Source organism: Gavia stellata, unplaced genomic scaffold (assembly GCF_030936135.1).
Source record: "Gavia stellata isolate bGavSte3 unplaced genomic scaffold, bGavSte3.hap2 HAP2_SCAFFOLD_1192, whole genome shotgun sequence".
NCBI classification, from domain to species: Eukaryota; Metazoa; Chordata; class Aves; order Gaviiformes; family Gaviidae; genus Gavia; species Gavia stellata.
In genome coordinates this window covers 1-17,090 of record NW_026777014.1, presented here as the reverse complement: position 1 = coordinate 17,090, position 17,090 = coordinate 1, and the positions used below count along the sequence as shown (strand labels likewise).

Genomic DNA, 17,090 nt, shown 5'->3' with positions numbered 1-17,090 from the left:
TGCCACATGCAGACCTACAGGTGGAGAGATAGTTATCCAACACACTGGAAAGCATGGGCTGGAAAAGATGATAACCCAATGCCACTGGGTGTTATGTGTAGAAGAGGCCAAATCACAGGCAGATTTAGATATTAAAAAGGCTGCAGGAGACTGCTCAGTTTCACCCATCGTGTTCTAATCCAGAAAATATAGTGGAAAAAGAAACTGTGCCCAGGACATTTTCATTCCAGTGCAACACAACTCATGCAGAACTGAAACCTATCAGATGAGGTTTACAGTCTCCTTGTTGCCAGAACTGCACTCCTGGTGGCACCTGATCCATCTGCTTCAGGACTACCCTGATTATGTCTACATGAGCTAGCAGCTCCAGTTTGACTGTAGTTGAGATGGAGCCCAAATATTGATTTGTGAAAGTATGCGATCTTGAAATATGAATGAACAAACTTCCTAGCTTGACACATCTTCTTTGGATTGTTTCATTCTTATTCAAAAGCAACCAGCGCAGGCAGCATTGGCACAGATTTCACACAAATCAGCTTCTTGGACAGCCAAGTCTGGTAGAGAGAAAAGAGAGGGTTTCAATGAGATGGCAAAAGAATTTCTTGAAGAGCAGAGCCACATATCAAGGGATTTGGAGACTCCTTTTCATTAATGTTTTGAGTTTTAACTTTCCTTGAAGTTATTACTGGTATAACTAAAATTACTTCTTGCAAAAATCTGGCTTACAGAATTAAATCAAACCTGAATTCTTTGGGAAAACAATGGGAACATGTGGAGGCAAGAGAACAATAGGACTTCTTGTGGAAGGGTGGTGGGGATGTGGGTTGTAGAATCACAACATCCGCAGTATTGGCAGTATTTCTTCCTAAAGTGTCCATTTTATTGGACAGTAGATAAATGCAACATAATAAAATATAAAAGCAGAAACTGTAGCAGACAGTTCAAGAATCGCTATGTGCATCTTGGAGACAAATCATGCCAAAGAGTGATTCACCTCATTTACATCTCCCACCTCTTTTGACTACCTGGAAAAACACCTTCTTCTACACTGATTAGAGAAAGCAATTAGACTTGCACACAACTAGTAGTTAGCTAGAACTGAATGATATAACCCTGCTTTTCCTGTAAGCCAGAGGAGATCATGTGCTTTCTCACTTTAAGTCATGTAAGTTATTGTGCAACTACTTGGAGGAAGATTTTTACATGGGTACAGCAGCCTGATCTGTACAGGCTACAGCTAAGCTCAGCACAGCAGGAATTTTCTTGTAGGGGGCTCACAGCTAGTGCAGTTGTAAAAGGGGTAGTAGAAAGGTAGCATGGATTCTCTCAGCTGCTTTAGAAGTGACAGAACAGTAATTACACTTCTTTGCTTGCTGCTATCGGAATGTTTAAAGTTGAAAAGTGTGATGAAAATGGCAACTATGCAATATGAGCTACATACTCAGCCTCTCAAAAATCATGGATGCATCTTCTCTTTTGCACACAGATTGGAACTCCTCAGGGAGATCTTTTTCACCACATGGAGAATAGTTAGTCACTGAAACCACCATGCGAGGGTTAATATGTCTGTTCTCATTCATAAGCTCCTTTAACTTCTTCACGGACTCAAGGGAGAATTTCAAGTCTCCATCCTATGTAAAGAGAACCAGAAAAAAAAAAGTTGTCAAGAAGTCAGCCCTTAGGCAAATCCATTCCATTTCAACCATGAGCTCACCCAAAAACTATACTATAGGGAAAAGACACTGTTGAAACAAAGCCTAGATAAAAATCAGTGCTGACTGAGGGCAAAGTGATCAGCTCTTCAAGGCAAAGACCTTTTAGAGCAGCAGTGAGACCTAGCTGGCTAGTCAGGGCTTTCATTATATATCACAATGGATGGAGGCAGAATTAGGGCATTTCTTACTCCCATGAGAGATAGATACCCATAAAATCTGGGGTCAAAAGATACAGGCTGGGAATCTTTGGCCTAGAAGAGAGCTGACTGGGCAATACATGGTAGAGATTTAAAAAATCATGAGTTGAATGGAGGTAAATGGAAACTTATTTTGTTCACTCTTTCTTCTAATACACCAGTAGAGAACTTCAAGTGTTGGCTGTCATGTGGCAGGCTCTAACTACGCAAAACGAGCTATTCCTTCACATTATGCATTGTTAAGAGCTGAAATCCCTTACCCCAAGGTAAGTTTCCATTAATTTAAAACTTGTCCACACAATTAATGGAACACAAGTTATCAGCAGTATAAATATGACACTGCTGACTCAAAGCTCATACCAAGAGTTTCAAGGAGGCTGGGATAGTATTCTGGGAAATACTACTCCATGTTTTAGATTGCTAGACCCTGTGCATCTGTTAATGAGACAGCATGAGACCAAATATCGCTACTTGTTTCATAGTCTTATGAGCCCAATGTTGAATCGTGTGAGAGGCGGGGGGAGGGTAGTTGGTTTTGGTTTCATAGAATGGTTTGGGCTGCAAGGGACCTTAAAGATCATCTAGTTCCAACCCCCCTGCCATGGGCAGGGACACCTTCCACTAGACCAGGTTGCACAAAGCCCCATCCAACCTGGCCTTGAACAATTCCAAGGTTGGGGTATCCACAGCTTTTCTCGGCAACCTCTTCCAGTGCCTCACCACCCCCACGGTGAAGAATTTCTTCCTTATAGCTAATCTAAATCTACTCTCTTTCAGTTTAAAGCCATTACCCCTTGCCTTATCACTACATGCCCTTGTAAAAAGTCTCTCTCCAACTTTCTTGTACGCTCCCTTCATGTACCGGAAGGCTGTTATAAGGGCTGTTGTTGGGGGTTTTTTACAGAATCACATAATTTTGGTGTTAAAGAATTAAAAAAACCCAATCAGAAAAACTCTAGACATGCATTTACTTGAAGTCAAACTCTTTTCTACTTGCAATAAGTTTATGATTTTTTACTCAGGTTAATTTATCAGTCATGGCTGGCTATGAAAAATTAACTTTTCCTGTATAAATGCAGTTCTAGATTCAGCTGTTGGTCACAGACCTCAAAAGCATAAACCAGAGAAATAAAAATGGATGGCTTTCCACAGGTACAGTTTCAGAGAAAGTAGAAAGTAGGAGTGAACCCTGAGACATTTATGTCCTGGTGACAAAAAACAACAAAGGAACAACAAAAAAAACTCAAACCCCCCCCCCCCCCCCCGCACCCCCCCACTCCCCGATAAGAAAGATGTATTAGAGAGAGCTCAATCTGAGCAGAATCTTGCCTCCAAGGCGAAAGTGCATATTGTGTTGCTGAATTAAGAGATTTTATCACAGAAATAGTGCAGGCCAAAACAATCCATCTCTGTAGCTTTTTTGGTTTTACTCCACACCTAGTAAACCATCTTCCTCCAACTTCCATCATATTAATTCAAGATCTGTGATGGAAAGCATCAAGATAGCGATACTGGGTCTTCAGAAACATGATATCAAGTCAAATGAACTTCAATTCTGCTTTGCAAAACATTTTGTTAAATGAACAACTTCTGACATATTATGGGAGAGAGAAAGGAAGTCTTGGGAAGAAATTCGGAAAACAAGAGCATAAGCCAAATTTATGCAGTGAGTAATTAGTCAGACCTTAGGGACCTCAACTAGTCCAAGTGAAAGGAGTGTAACACACATGCTGAGTACGCTGCTCATATATTGGGGAAGATGCAGATTTAATGATTAATGAGATAATAATTCAAACTACAAAGAGGAGCTAAAACTCCAGAGCTGCATTTTCTATACTTTTACCCAACCTAGAAACAGCTATTCTCATTTAGTTACTTTTTTTATGCCTCCAAGTGGAAAACTAAGATTTTTTTTCATTAAGTAGGAAGCTATCTGTTCCCCTGGAGACTCTAAATGTTAAAGAATGGTTTGGAAGAAAGGAATAGCTGAAACCTGCTATCTCTGAATATCTCTGACAACCAAAGGAGAAAAAGAGCATATTTCAAGGCGCAAAGACAGTACCTTGTCCCTGAAAACCTACTGCGCGCATGTGAAGAGAGTCAATAATTTGTTCTCTTGGCACTCTGAGAAAGTTATTTACATTGCAATCAAACTGAAATCTCCCAAACCGTTTCTAAGAATAAGCGCAGACAGATCCAACACACTCCCAAGTACAGACAAGAGCACTGAAGTACCCTCTTAACTGCTTCCATGTTGCATGTAATATCAGTCATAGGTGCTGTGTATTTTGGAAAATTGATATAGCCTCCCCTAATAGCTTATCTGCCTATTAATATTTCATTGGATCCAGCTAAGCATTTCTTCCACCTTTTTTTATATGTCATATGTGTGCAGGCTCCAGCACATAGCTTGCAGATCATTTTCATAAAAGAACTTCCTAGAAGCAGGCAAGACAAGACAAGTTCTCTTTTGTCACATCTTGTTCACATCATTCTATAAAGTTAGAGGTGTCCTCAATTCTTGCAGTTTCACAACACATGGGATTATGTGCAAAAGAAAACTCTGGAAATGCAACGGCTTAGTCAGCAAGCAATTTCAGAGCAGTGATATGGCTGGTGAAGTTAGTTAAACTGCAGCAGAATGTTAGTAATACCTGAACCATTTTACAGAAAGAAAAACTGGACCATAGGGACATGGAGTTGGATATCAAGCCAGAGCAAAGCAAAAATTCAGGTCTATTAGTTTAGTTCAAGATTCCTGTTGCAGCCACACCACTTCACATAATATCAGTGCTTTGCTGAACTTGTAATACCAAGAAATTAAAGAGCAGAAAACTCACCTGAACGTAGACTGCCTGGGAGCTGTGCACCAGTAAAAGGACTGCAAAGACTGTAAAGCAAAGAAAGCCTTTCATAGTGCCTGCAAAGTGTAGCCTTTCCTAACCCAAATATATTTTATTTTCTCCGGTTTGGTCGTTCTCTTTCTTTTGTGTGTCTCAGACTTTCTCTCTTCTTCTTAGCACTCAGACCACCTAGCAGTCAGAGCTCCCAGTGCAAACCTGGAGCTTTATAAAGACTTCACACAGCATTTCCTTGGTAATTCATTAATCTAAACTCTTTATTGACATAAAATAAACCCTGAGTCAACTATGAATTACCTACTCATTAGCAGAGTAGGCCAGTCACACCGAGGCAGATCCTGGGGTTTATGATTATCTCCCACTTTGAGAAACTGGCCATGATACAGGCTGGCAAAACATTCCAGCCTACAATAAATAAATAAATGGTAGGGATTAATCTAACACAACATCTGAAACTCAGTCTCCATATGGGGAATGTACTCAGGTTTCTGGCCACTTCCTGCAGAGCTGTGAGAAAGAGAGAGATTTGGAAGGAGATATAAAAAAATGACCTCTTGCACTGATTGCTGGCAAGTCAGTTCCCTCTTCTGGGGATTCCAGGTACTGAGATGGTGGCAATGGACCGAGGCAGATGAACAGAGGTTGTGCCTGCATATAACCAGATATAAAACGTCATCTTGCTGCTGCTTTCTGCAGCACCTAATTAAAATGCACACAGTAAAGGGCACAGGGATTGTCATTAAGGATAAAAGCTGCCATGAATCAAATCTATTTCTCTGTGACTTTCAGTCTTATCCAGAAACATGGTAATGTCACACAGATGGACAAGCATCAACACGTCTCACTCAGCTCAGTACACAGAATCACAGAATCACTACGGTTGGAAAAGACCTGTAAGATCTTCAGGTCCAACCATCAACTAACAGCACCATGCCCGTTAAACCATGTCCCACCATGCCTTGTCCACACGTTCCTTGAACACCTCCGGTGATTGTGACTCCACCACTTCCCTGGGTAGTGTATTCCAGTGTCTTACCACTCTTAGTAAAGAAATTTTTCCTAATATCCAGCCTGAACCTCCCCGGCACAACTTGTGGCCATTTCCTCTTGTCCTGTCGCTTGTCACTTGGGAGAAGAGACCAACACCCACCTCTCTGCAACCCCCTTTCAGGTAATTGTAGAGAGCAATAAGGTCTCCCCTCAGCCTCCTCTTCCTCAGACTGAACAACCCCAGTTCCCTCAGCTGCTCCTCATCAGACTTGTGCTCCAGACACCTCACCAGCTTCGTCGCCCTTCTCTGGACATGCTCCAGCACCTCAATGTCCTTCTTGGAGTGAGGGGCCCAAAACTGAACACAGGATTTGAGATGTGGATCTGAGTTCTGCCCATCAAGCTCTGGTCCTTTAATCTGTAAATGATTTCTGGCATATTGTGTCTTTTGAGTAACAACAGACACAATGCCAAACAATCTTCCTGATACCAGCAGAGCAGAGGAGGGCAACAGTCAGTCACTAAGCAACTTTCTCAAATCTCAGCAATGCTTTATGCTGGCAAAGTGTCTTATTAGTCCTTAGTGTATTCCAATCTATTGCTAAGATTACAGTGAAACCTACCATTCTGTCTGGTATAAAAATCCAGAAACTAAAGCAGCCTGGAGTTCCCAGGCAGTGGGCTTGTAGGGAGGGAATGGGAATTCTCTGGTTCAGTATATCCAAAAAAATTTCAGTAAATCCCTAGAAGCATTTTTATTACCACAAAATGAGCTTGCCTTTTTCTGCTGTTATGCTTTCTCTGCTTTCTGTGCTGCTGGCTGCTGTGGCCAACAGCCAACACCACTTGCAACTCTAGAACAACTCATGCCTATGCTGAGTTAACTTAATTACTCTAATATTGGTCAAGGGTATAACAGCAGAGCGTATAGCAACAACCTTCTAGCAGCTTTGCAGAGGTGTCACAAGAAACAGACGTGCCTAGAATCCAATTAGGTGAAGCCGAGGGTAAGAAAGCAATTAAATGTAGGGAGTAAAAAGGTAAATTGAGAGGCATGAAAGAGGTGATTGAAACCCCACCTCCCATTACATACTTGGCTCCCAAAACCACCGGATCAGTACTCCTGTAGGAGCATGGACTAGCACTTTTCGTCAGTGTCATTCTTGACATGCTGATGATGTGCCATAGTGGAAAATCACAGTGCTTCTGATCCAACTGCTTTTCTAACGGTCAAGAGGTACACTCTCTCCTCCATCTTCTTTTAAAAACCTCCAAAGAGAAGTATGGCTGGCTTACTAGTTTTTTTAATATTTTTCTAAGAGTTACATCAAGCTTAGATACCAGTTTTGGTCCATTACTTCACACCCCTCATTTCTGTCTTGTTGGGACAATATTAAGATAATACTAGTTAAGTTAAACCCCTGAGTGGCACTGTTGCACTTTGTTGTCTGGATTCATCCAGTCCACCTATAAGTTGTGAAAGACAGAAGTTTTTCCAAGTACCTGGAAAAAAAGGACTCCCTGTCAAAACTCAGATCATGTGTGTCCCCTGTTTGGTATCCTGTTCCTAACTGATGAGAATCACTTATGCTTTAGAGTAAATGGGCGTTTCCTCAGAATATTTGTCAAATATCTTCACCTGGAGTCTTAAGAGGACTCCCATGTGGTATCCCCCCAGGAAAGGGCAGGGATGATGAGGGCACATATCTAAGCAGATAGGATCTTTAAGCAGAAACAGAGAGACACCTAACATTTAGTCACCTCCAGGAATGACTTTTTGAGGCTGTGCCTTTGAATTAGAAGGTCTACAGCAAGCATAAATCTGGAACTAGGCCGCTAAATGCTTTTTGTGCAAAACCTGTAGCCAGCCTGACTTTATCCATGAGAAGGGTGAGAGCTGAAGAGAAAGAACTACAAGAAGATTTCTGATACCAGGTGGATTTTTTAAGTATGCTGAAAAGATGAACAGTGCATCTATGTCTTTTTTTTACTGGGGACCACCAAAATGAGCACAACACTCCACACATGGCTTCACCAGTGCTGAGTAGAGGGGATGGATCACCTCCACCAACATGCTGGCCAAGCTCTTCCTAATGCAGCCCTTGGCCTTCCCTTGCACAAGGGCACGTTAGCGGCTCATGTTCAGCTTGAGCCCACAAAGACCGAGTTGCTGTAAAGCTACTGGTGAGCCCCCAGCCTTTACTGGTGTACAGAGCTATTCCTCCCCAGCAGCAGGACTTTGCATTTCCTTTTGTTGTAGAGGACGAGAATTCTGGCAGCCCATTTCTCCAGCTTGGGCACTCCTCAAGTCCCAGCCCTGCTGGATGCTCTGCCTTTCCCAGGCCCCACACTGGAGGGGCTTTGTTCTGTTGTCCGGGAGTGCGGGCAGGGGGACATGCAACATACTCCTCTGCCTTGGGTGCTGGTTCCCCATGCCTTGGGCAATCTGCCCTGCAACCGACTTCTCCTGGCTAACCCCCACCATGGGTGGGCACCACAGCCACCCCTGCTGACACCAGCCCCCTTGTCCCAGCCATCCCTGGATCACCATAGAACAGACTTTGCCCCATCACCCGCTCCTCTAGAGACCTAGTCCCAGTTTCCCACATGCTTGGGGGGGCAGAAGTCCACATCAGGGGCATGGACACAGCAGAAGCCCCTCATGTCTTGCTCCCAGCCCACCAAGGCAAGGGGAGAAATGGCTCTTCTCTGGGGCATGTTTCCAGCTCCCCTTCCCTCAGCACTTTCTGACCACCTCCCCAGCTCAGGTAGGTGCCCTGGGGAAGGTCCCAAGGGGCACCAGGGACCTGCAAGCCATAGCTGGAGCCCCCTCAGCACCTCTTCAAGTGCCATTAGAGCCCCCCTGGGCCTTTGAGGGCTGGGCAGGGGGCAGCCAGCATGGCAAATCAGAACCCAGCAAGCAACAAACTCCTTCTGGGCCTTGTGGGAGCTGCTGCAGGGTAGCTGTGGGGCTGTAGGGCAGTTCTGCGGGAAACCACGGGACTGTGGGGGCTGCGAGTGAGAGGGCATGTCTTCTCTGTGCTGGGGCTGTGTGCGGGCACTTGCTCTGTGGTGGGGGCTGTTCCTGGGATGGGGCTTAGTCAGAAGCTGTGGGGTAGACTGTGGTGGGGCAGATTCGGGGGGGTGGGAGGGGGAAGACACTCTACAGTGGGGCAGTGTTTGGGGTGATTTCTGGTCTGCGGAGCTGATCTTCAATGGCACTGTGGGGCAGGAGAGCACTTTCGGGTGAGGGGTGCAGCTCTCGTGAGAAGGCCATGGTGATGGTGGTGGTGGAGGTGTGTGAGGCTGTAGCTTCATGGTGGAGCAGCAGCCACCTCCGCCCCTGTACTGCCTGGGTCTGAGCCATGGCTGTAGGGATGTGAGGAGGCACCGCCCTTTCCATGCATTCCTTGAAACCAACCCTTATCATAGCTGCTCTTGTGGATGAGGTCGAGGATACCTCAGGTTCCATTCTGTAAGTTCCAGCACCTGGGCACACCCTGAGGCACTTGGAGGACTCTGCGGCAGAACCAAAGGCAAATCAAAGCTTTGTGGGAGGTGCAGAGAATCCTGTAACAGGGTCAGGCAGCGTCCAAAACAAACACAAAAGGGTTCCCCAGGCACCTAAATGCACACAGAGGGCTCACGGAGGCACCAAAACAAGCCTGGAAAGCTCTTTGAGGTGCTCAAATCTGCACAGAGGGCTCCTAGGTGGGGGCTAACAGCTTTCCGAGTGCCCAAAGGGAAATGGAGGATTGTGAGAGTGCAACAAAACACATGTGGAAGGTTCAAGGCCTCACCCAAAGGCGACCCAAAGGCTTGGGGGAGGGGGGAACATGTTACAATCACCTACAGGAACTACATTTACTGGGGACGTCCCGGTGGACTGGAGGTTAGCAAAAGTGACGCCATTATACAACAAGGGCCAGAAGGAGGATCCTGGGAACTACAGGCCTGTCAGCCTCACCTTGGTGCCGGGGAAGGTTATGGAGCAGATCATCATTCTGTGCTGGCACGTTTAGAGTAGGAGCAATCGCTGGACGTTTGCAATTTCAGTGTTGAGCTATGGCCAGACTGAGCAGGAGAGGGAATGTATGTTGGACCTTTTAGGAGTCTAAACAAGTTCAGAGCCCAAGTGTTTGTGGTTCGTTTTAGAGGTTACCAGTGGGAGATGAGGACCAGCAAGAGCTTTCAGGGCTGGCACCTTTAGTGTAGGAGCAATTGCTGGACGTTTGCAATTTCAGTGTTGAGCTCTGGCCAGATTGAGCTGGAGAGCTAGTTTATGTTGGAAATTTTAGGAGTCTAAACAAGTTCAGAGGCCAAGTGTTTGTGGTTCGTATTAGAGGTTACCAGTTGGAGATGACGACCAGGAGCAGCTGTCAGGGCTGGCACCTTTAGCGTAGGAGCAATCGCTGGACGTTTCCACTTTCAGTGTTGAGCTCTCGCAAGATTTAGTAGGAGAGCGAGCGTAGGTTGGAAAATTTTGAGCCTAAACAAATTCTGAGATGAAGTGTTTATGGCTTATTGTAGAGGTTATTAGAGGCAGATGAAGACCAGCAACAGATTTCTGTGCTGGCACGTTTAGAGTAGGAGCAATCGCTGGACTTCTGCACTTTCAGTGCTGAGCTCTGGCCAGATCGAGCAGGAGTGTGACCGTATGTATATTGGACCTTTTAGGAGCCTAAACAAGTTCAGAGCCCAAGAGTTTGTGGTTCGTTTTAGAGGTTACCAGAGGGAGGTGAGGACCAGTAACAGCTTTCAGGGCTGGCACATTTAGAGTAGGAGCAATCGCTGGACGTTTGCAATGCCAGTGCTGAGCTCTGTCCAGATTGAGCAGGAGAGTGAGTGTGTTTTGGAAATTTTATTAGGATAAACAAGATCAGAGCCCAAGTGTTTGTGGCTCGTTTTAGAGGTTATCAGAGGGAGATGAGGACCAGCACAGGTTTCAGGGCTGGCACCTCATAGAGTGGTAGCAATTGCTGGATGTTTGCACTTTCAGTGCTTAGCTCTGGCCAGATTGAGCAGGAGAGCGAGCATATGTTGGAAATTTTGTGAGCCTAAAGAAATTCGGAGACCAAGTGTTTATAGGTTGTTTTAGAGGTTATTAGAGGCAGATGAGGACCAGCAGCAGATTTCTCCTGGCACTCTTAGAGCAGGAGCAGTCACTGGACATTGCACTTTCAGTGATGAACTCTGGCCAGATTGAGCTGGAGAGTGAGTGTATGTATGTTGGATCTTTTTGTAGGCTAAAGAAGTTTAGAGCACAAGTGTTTGTGGTTCGTTGTAGAGGTTACCAGTGGGAGATGAGGACCAGAAGAGCTTTCAGGGCTGGCACCTTTAGTGTAGGAGCAATCGCTGGACGTTCGCAATTTCGATGTTGAGCTGTGGCCAGATTGAGCAGGAGAGGCTGTGTACGTTGGAAGTTTTAGTAGCCTAAACAAGTTCAGAGCCCAAGGGTTTGTGGTTCGTTTGAGAGGTTACCAGTGGGAGATGAGGACCAGCAAGAGCTTTCAGGGCTGGCACCTTTAGTGTAGGAGCAATCGCTGGACGTTCGCAATTTTGGTGTTGAGCTCTGGCCCGATTGAGCAGGAGAGGCTGTGTACGTTGGAAGTTTTAGTAGCGTAAACAAGTTCACATCCCAAGGGTTTGTGGTTCGTTTTAGAGGTTACCAGTGGGAGATGAGGACCAGCAAGAGCTTTCAGGGCTGGCACCTTTAGTGTAGGAGCAATCGCTGGACGTTCGCAATTTTGGTGTTGAGCTCTGACGTGAATTAGGGAAAGGAAGCGATGATACGTGTGGACCTTTGAGTGTCTAAACAAGTTCAGAGACCAGTGTTTGTGGTTCGTTTTAGAGGTTACCAGTGGGAGATGAGGACCAGCAAGAGCTTTCAGGGCTGTCACCTTTAGTGTAGGAGCAATCGCTGGACGTTCACAATTTTGGTGTTGAGCTCCGACGTGAATTAGCGAAAGGAAGCAATGATACATGTGGACCTTAGAGTGTCTAAACAAGTTCAGAGGCCAAGTGTTTGTGGTTCGTTTGAGAGGTTACCAGTGGGAGATGAGGACCAGCAGGAGCTTTCAGGGCTGGCACCTTTAGTGTAGGAGCAATCGCTGGACGTTCGCAATTTCGGTGTTGAGCTCCAAAGAGAATTAGCGAAAGGAAGCGATGATAAGTCTGGACCTTTGAGTGTTTAAACAAATTCAGAGCCTGAGTGTTTGTGGTTCGTTTTAGAGGTTACCAGTGGGAGATGAGGACCAGCAAGAGCTTTCAGGGCTGGCACCTTTAGTGTAGGCGCAATCGCTGGACGTTCGCAATTTCGGTGTTCAGCTCTGGCCAGATTGAGCAGGAGAGGCTGTGTACGTTGGAAGTTTTAGTAGCCTAAACAAGTTCAGAGCCCAAGTGTTTGTGGTTCGTTTGAGAGGTTACCAGTGGGAGATGAGGACCAGCAAGAACTTTCAGGGCTGGCACCTTTAGTGTAGGAGCAATCGCTGGACGTTCGCAATTTCGGTGTTGAGCTCTGACGTGAATTAGCGAAAGGAAGCGATGATACATCTGGACCTTAGACTGTCTAAACAAGTTCAGAGCCCAAGTGTTTGTGGTTCGTTTGAGAGGTTACCAGTGGGAGATGAGGACCAGCAAGAGCTTTCAGGGCTGGCACCTTTAGTTTGGGAGCAATCGCTGGACGTTCGCAATTTCGGTGTTCAGCTCTGACGTGAATTAGACAAAGGAAGCGATGATCCGTCTGGACCTTTGAGTGTCTAAAAAAGTTCAGAGCCCAAGTGTTTGTGGTTCGTTTTAGAGGTTACCAGTGGGAGATGAGGACCAACAAGAGCTTTCAGGGCTGGCACCTTTAGTGTAGGAGCAATCGCTGGACGTTCGCAATTTCGGTGTTGAGCTCCTACGTGAATTAGCGAAAGGAAGCGATGATACAATTGGACCTTTGAGTGTATAAACAAGTTCAGAGGCCAAGTGTTTGTGGTTCGTTTGAGAGGTTACCAGTGGGAGATGAGGACCAGCAAGAGCTTTCAGGGCTGGCACCTTTAGTGTAGGAGCAATCGCTGGACGTTCGCAATTTCGGTGTTGAGCTCCAAAGAGAATTAGCGAAAGGAAGCAATTATACATGTGGACCTTAGAGTGTCTAAACAAGTTAAGAGGCCAAGTGTTTGTGGTTCGTTTGAGAGGTTACAGTGGGAGATGAGGACCAGCAAGAGCTTTCAGGGCTGGCACCTTTAGTGTAGGAGCAATCGCTGGACGTTCGCAATTTTGGTGTTGAGCTCTGACGTGAATTAGCGAAAGGAAGCGATGATACGTCTGGATCTTTGAGTGTTTAAACAAGTTCAGAGCCCAGTGTTTGTGGTTCGTTTGAGAGGTTACCAGTGGGAGATGAGGACCAGCAAGAGCTTTCAGGGCTGGCACCTTTAGTGTAGGAGCAATTGCTGGATGTTTGCAATTTCAGTGTTGAGCTCTGGCCAGATTGAGCTGGAGAGCTAGTTTATGTTGGAAATTTTAGGAGTCTAAACAAGTTCAGAGCCCAAGTATTTGTGGTTCGTATTAGAGGTTACCAGTTGGAGATGACGACCAGGAGCAGCTGTCAGGGCTGGCACCTTTAGCGTAGGAGCAATCGCTGGACGTTTCCACTTTCAGTGTTGAGCTCTCGCAAGATTTAGTAGGAGAGCGAGCGTAGGTTGGAAAATTTTGAGCCTAAACAAATTCTGAGATGAAGTGTTTATGGCTTATTGTAGAGGTTATTAGAGGCAGATGAAGACCAGCAACAGATTTCTGTGCTGGCACGTTTAGAGTAGGAGCAATCGCTGGACTTCTGCACTTTCAGTGCTGAGCTCTGGCCAGATCGAGCAGGAGTGTGACCGTATGTATATTGGACCTTTTAGGAGCCTAAACAAGTTCAGAGCCCAAGAGTTTGTGGTTCGTTTTAGAGGTTACCACAGGGAGGTGAGGACCAGTAACAGCTTTCAGGGCTGGCACATTTTCAGTAGGACCAGCAGCAGATTTCTCTTGGCACTCTTAGAGCAGGAGCAATCACTGGACATTGCACTTTCAGTGCTGAGCTCTGTCCAGATTGAGCTGGAGAGCGAGTGTACGTATGTTGGATCTTTTTGTAGGCTAAAGAAGTTTAGAGCCCAAGTGTTTGTGGTTCGTTTGAGAGGTTACCAGTGGGAGATGAGGACCAGCAAGAGCTTTCAGGGCTGGCACCTTTAGTGTAGGCGCAATCGCTGGACGTTCGCAATTTCGCTGTTCAGCTCTGGCCAGATTGAGCAGGAGAGGCTGTGTACGTTGGAAGTTTTAGTAGGCTAAACAAGTTCAGAGCCCAAGTGTTTGTGGTTCGTTTGAGAGGTTACCAGTGGGAGATGAGGACCAGCAAGAACTTTCAGGGCTGGCACCTTTAGTGTAGGAGCAATCGCTGGACGTTCGGAATTTCGGTGTTGAGCTCTGACGTGAATTAGCGAAAGGAAGCGATGATACATCTGGACCTTAGACTGTCTAAACAAGTTCAGAGCCCAAGTGTTTGTGGTTCGTTTGAGAGGTTACCAGTGGGAGATGAGGACCAGCAAGAGCTTTCAGGGCTGGCACCTTTAGTGTAGGAGCAATCGATGGACGTTCACAATTTTGGTGTTGAGCTCTGACGTGAATTAGCGAAAGGAAGCGATGATACGTCTGGATCTTTGAGTGTCTAAACAAGTTCAGAGCCCAGTGCTTGTGGTTCGTTTGAGAGGTTACCAGTGGGAGATGAGGACCAGCAAGAGCTTTCAGGGCTGGCACCTTTAGTGTAGGAGCAATCGCTGGACGTTCACAATTTCGGTGTTGAGCTCCGACGTGAATTAGCGAAAGGAAGTAATTATACATGTGGACCTTAGAGTGTCTAAACAAGTTCAGAGGCCAAGTGTTTGTGGTTCGTTTGAGAGGTTACCAGTGGGAGATGAGGACCAGCAAGAGCTTTCAGGGCTGGCACCATTAGTGTAGGAGCAATCGCTGGACGTTCGCAATTTCGGTGTTGAGTTATGACGTGAATTATTGAGAAGAAGCGATCATACGTCTGGACCTTTGAGTGTCTAAACAAGTTCAGAGCCCAAGTGTTTGTGGTTCGTTTTAGAGTTTACGAGTGGGAGATGAGGAGCAGCAAGAGCTTTCAGGGCTGGCACCATTAGTGTAGGAGCAATCGATGGGACGTTCGCAATTTCGGTGTTGAGCTCTGACGTGAAGTAGCGAAAGGAAGCGATGATACGTGTGGACCTTTGAGTGTCTAAACAAGTTCAGAGCCCAAGTGTTTGTGGTTCGTTTGAGAGGTTACCAGTGGGAGATGAGGACCAGCAAGAGCTTTCAGGGCTGGCACCTTTAGTGTAGGAGTAATCGCTGGACGTTCGCAATTTCTGTGTTGAATTTTGGCACGATTGAGTAGGAGAGGCTGTGTACGTTGGAAGTTTTAGTAGCCTAAACAAGTTCAGAGCCCAAGTGTTTGTGGTTCGTTTTGGAGGTTACCAGTGGGAGATGAGGACCAGCAAGAGCTTTCAGGGCTGGCACCTTTAGTGTAGGAGCAATCGATGGACGTTCGCAATTTTGGTGTTGAGCTCTGACGTGAATTAGCGAAAGGAAGCGATGATACGTCTGGATCTTTGAGTGTCTAAACAAGTTCAGAGCCCAGTGCTTGTGGTTCGTTTGAGAGGTTACCAGTGGGAGATGAGGACCAGCAAGAGCTTTCAGGGCTGGCACCTTTAGTGTAGGAGCAATCGCTGGACGTTCACAATTTCGGTGTTGAGCTCCGACGTGAATTAGCGAAAGGAAGTAATTATACATGTGGACCTTAGAGTGTCTAAACAAGTTCAGAGGCCAAGGGTTTGTGGTTCGTTTGAGAGGTTACCAGTGGGAGATGAGGACCAGCAAGAGCTTTCAGGGCTGGCACCATTAGTGTAGGAGCAATCGCTGGACGTTCGCAATTTCGGTGTTGAATTTTGGCAAGATTGAGTAGGAGAGGCTGTGTACGTTGCAAGTTTTAGTAGGCTAAACAAGTTAAGAGCCCAAGTGTTTGTGGTTCATTTCAGAGGTTACCAGTGGGAGATGAGGACCAGCAAGAGCTTTCAGGGCTCGCACCTTTAGTGTAGGAGCAATCGCTGGACATTCGCAATTTCGGTCTTGAGTTATGACGTGAATTATTGAGAAGAAGCGATCATACGTCTGGACCTTTGAGTGTCTAAACAAGTTCAGAGCCCAAGTGTTTGTGGTTCGTTTTAGAGTTTACGAGTGGGAGATGAGGAGCAGCAAGAGCTTTCAGGGCTGGCACCATTAGTGTAGGAGCAATCGATGGGACGTTCGCAATTTCGGTGTTGAGCTCTGACGTGAAGTAGCGAAAGGAAGCGATGATACGTGTGGACCTTTGAGTGTCTAAACAAGTTCAGAGCCCAAGTGTTTGTGGTTCGTTTGAGAGGTTACCAGTGGGAGATGAGGACCAGCAAGAGCTTTCAGGGCTGGCACCTTTAGTGTAGAAGTAATCGCTGGACGTTCGCAATTTCTGTGTTGAATTTTGGCACGATTGAGTAGGAGAGGCTGTGTACGTTGGAAGTTTTAGTAGCCTAAACAAGTTCAGAGGCCAAGTGTTTGTGGTTCGTTTTGGAGGTTACCAGTGGGAGATGAGGACCAGCAAGAGCTTTCAGGGCTGCCACCATTAGTGTAGGAGCAATCGCTGGATGGTCGTAATTTCGGTTTTGAATTTGGGTCAGGTTGCTCATGAGAGGCTGTGTACGTTGGAAGTTTTGGTAGCCTAAACAAGTTCAGAGGCCAAGTGTTTGTGGTTCGTTTGAGAGGTTACCAGTGGGAGATGAGGACCAGCAAGAGCTTTCAGGGCTGGCACCTTTAGTGTAGGAGCAATCGCTGGACGTTCGCAATTTTGGTGTTGAGCTCTGACGTTAATTAGCGAAAGGAAGCGATGATACGTCCCGACCTTTGAGTGTCTAAACAAGTTCAGAGCCCAAGTGTTTGTGGTTCGCTTGAGAGGTTACCAGTGGGAGATGAGGACCAGCAGGAGCTTTCAGGGCTGGCACCTTTAGTGTAGGAGCAATTGCTGGACGTTCGCAATTTCTGTGTTGAGCTCCGATGTTAAGTAGCGAAAGGAAGCGATGATACGTGTGGACCTTTGAGTGTCTAAACAAGTTCAGAGCCCAAGTGTTTGTGGTTCATTTCAGAGGTTACCAGTGGGAGATGAGGACCAGCAAGAGCTTTCAGGGCTAGCACCTTTAGTGTAGTAACAATCGCTGGACGTTCGCTATTTCGGTATTGAATTTTGGCCAGATTGAGCAGGAGAGGCTGTGTACGTTGGA

At 46.1% G+C, this 17,090-nt stretch overlaps 1 protein-coding gene across 1 annotated transcript; it reads right to left on the bottom strand.

The window, feature by feature from the left end:
• Nucleotides 1–486: 486 nt before the first annotated feature.
• On the bottom strand, nucleotides 487–4,827 carry LOC132321597 (guanylin-like). Its single transcript, XM_059835075.1, has 3 exons — nucleotides 4,753–4,827; nucleotides 1,442–1,631; nucleotides 487–554 (listed from the first exon to the last, which is right to left on the bottom strand). The coding sequence occupies exons 1-3, from the start codon at nucleotides 4,825–4,827 to the stop codon at nucleotides 487–489; spliced, it is 333 nt and encodes a 110-aa protein (XP_059691058.1).
• Between the last annotated feature and the right edge of the window lie 12,263 nt (nucleotides 4,828–17,090).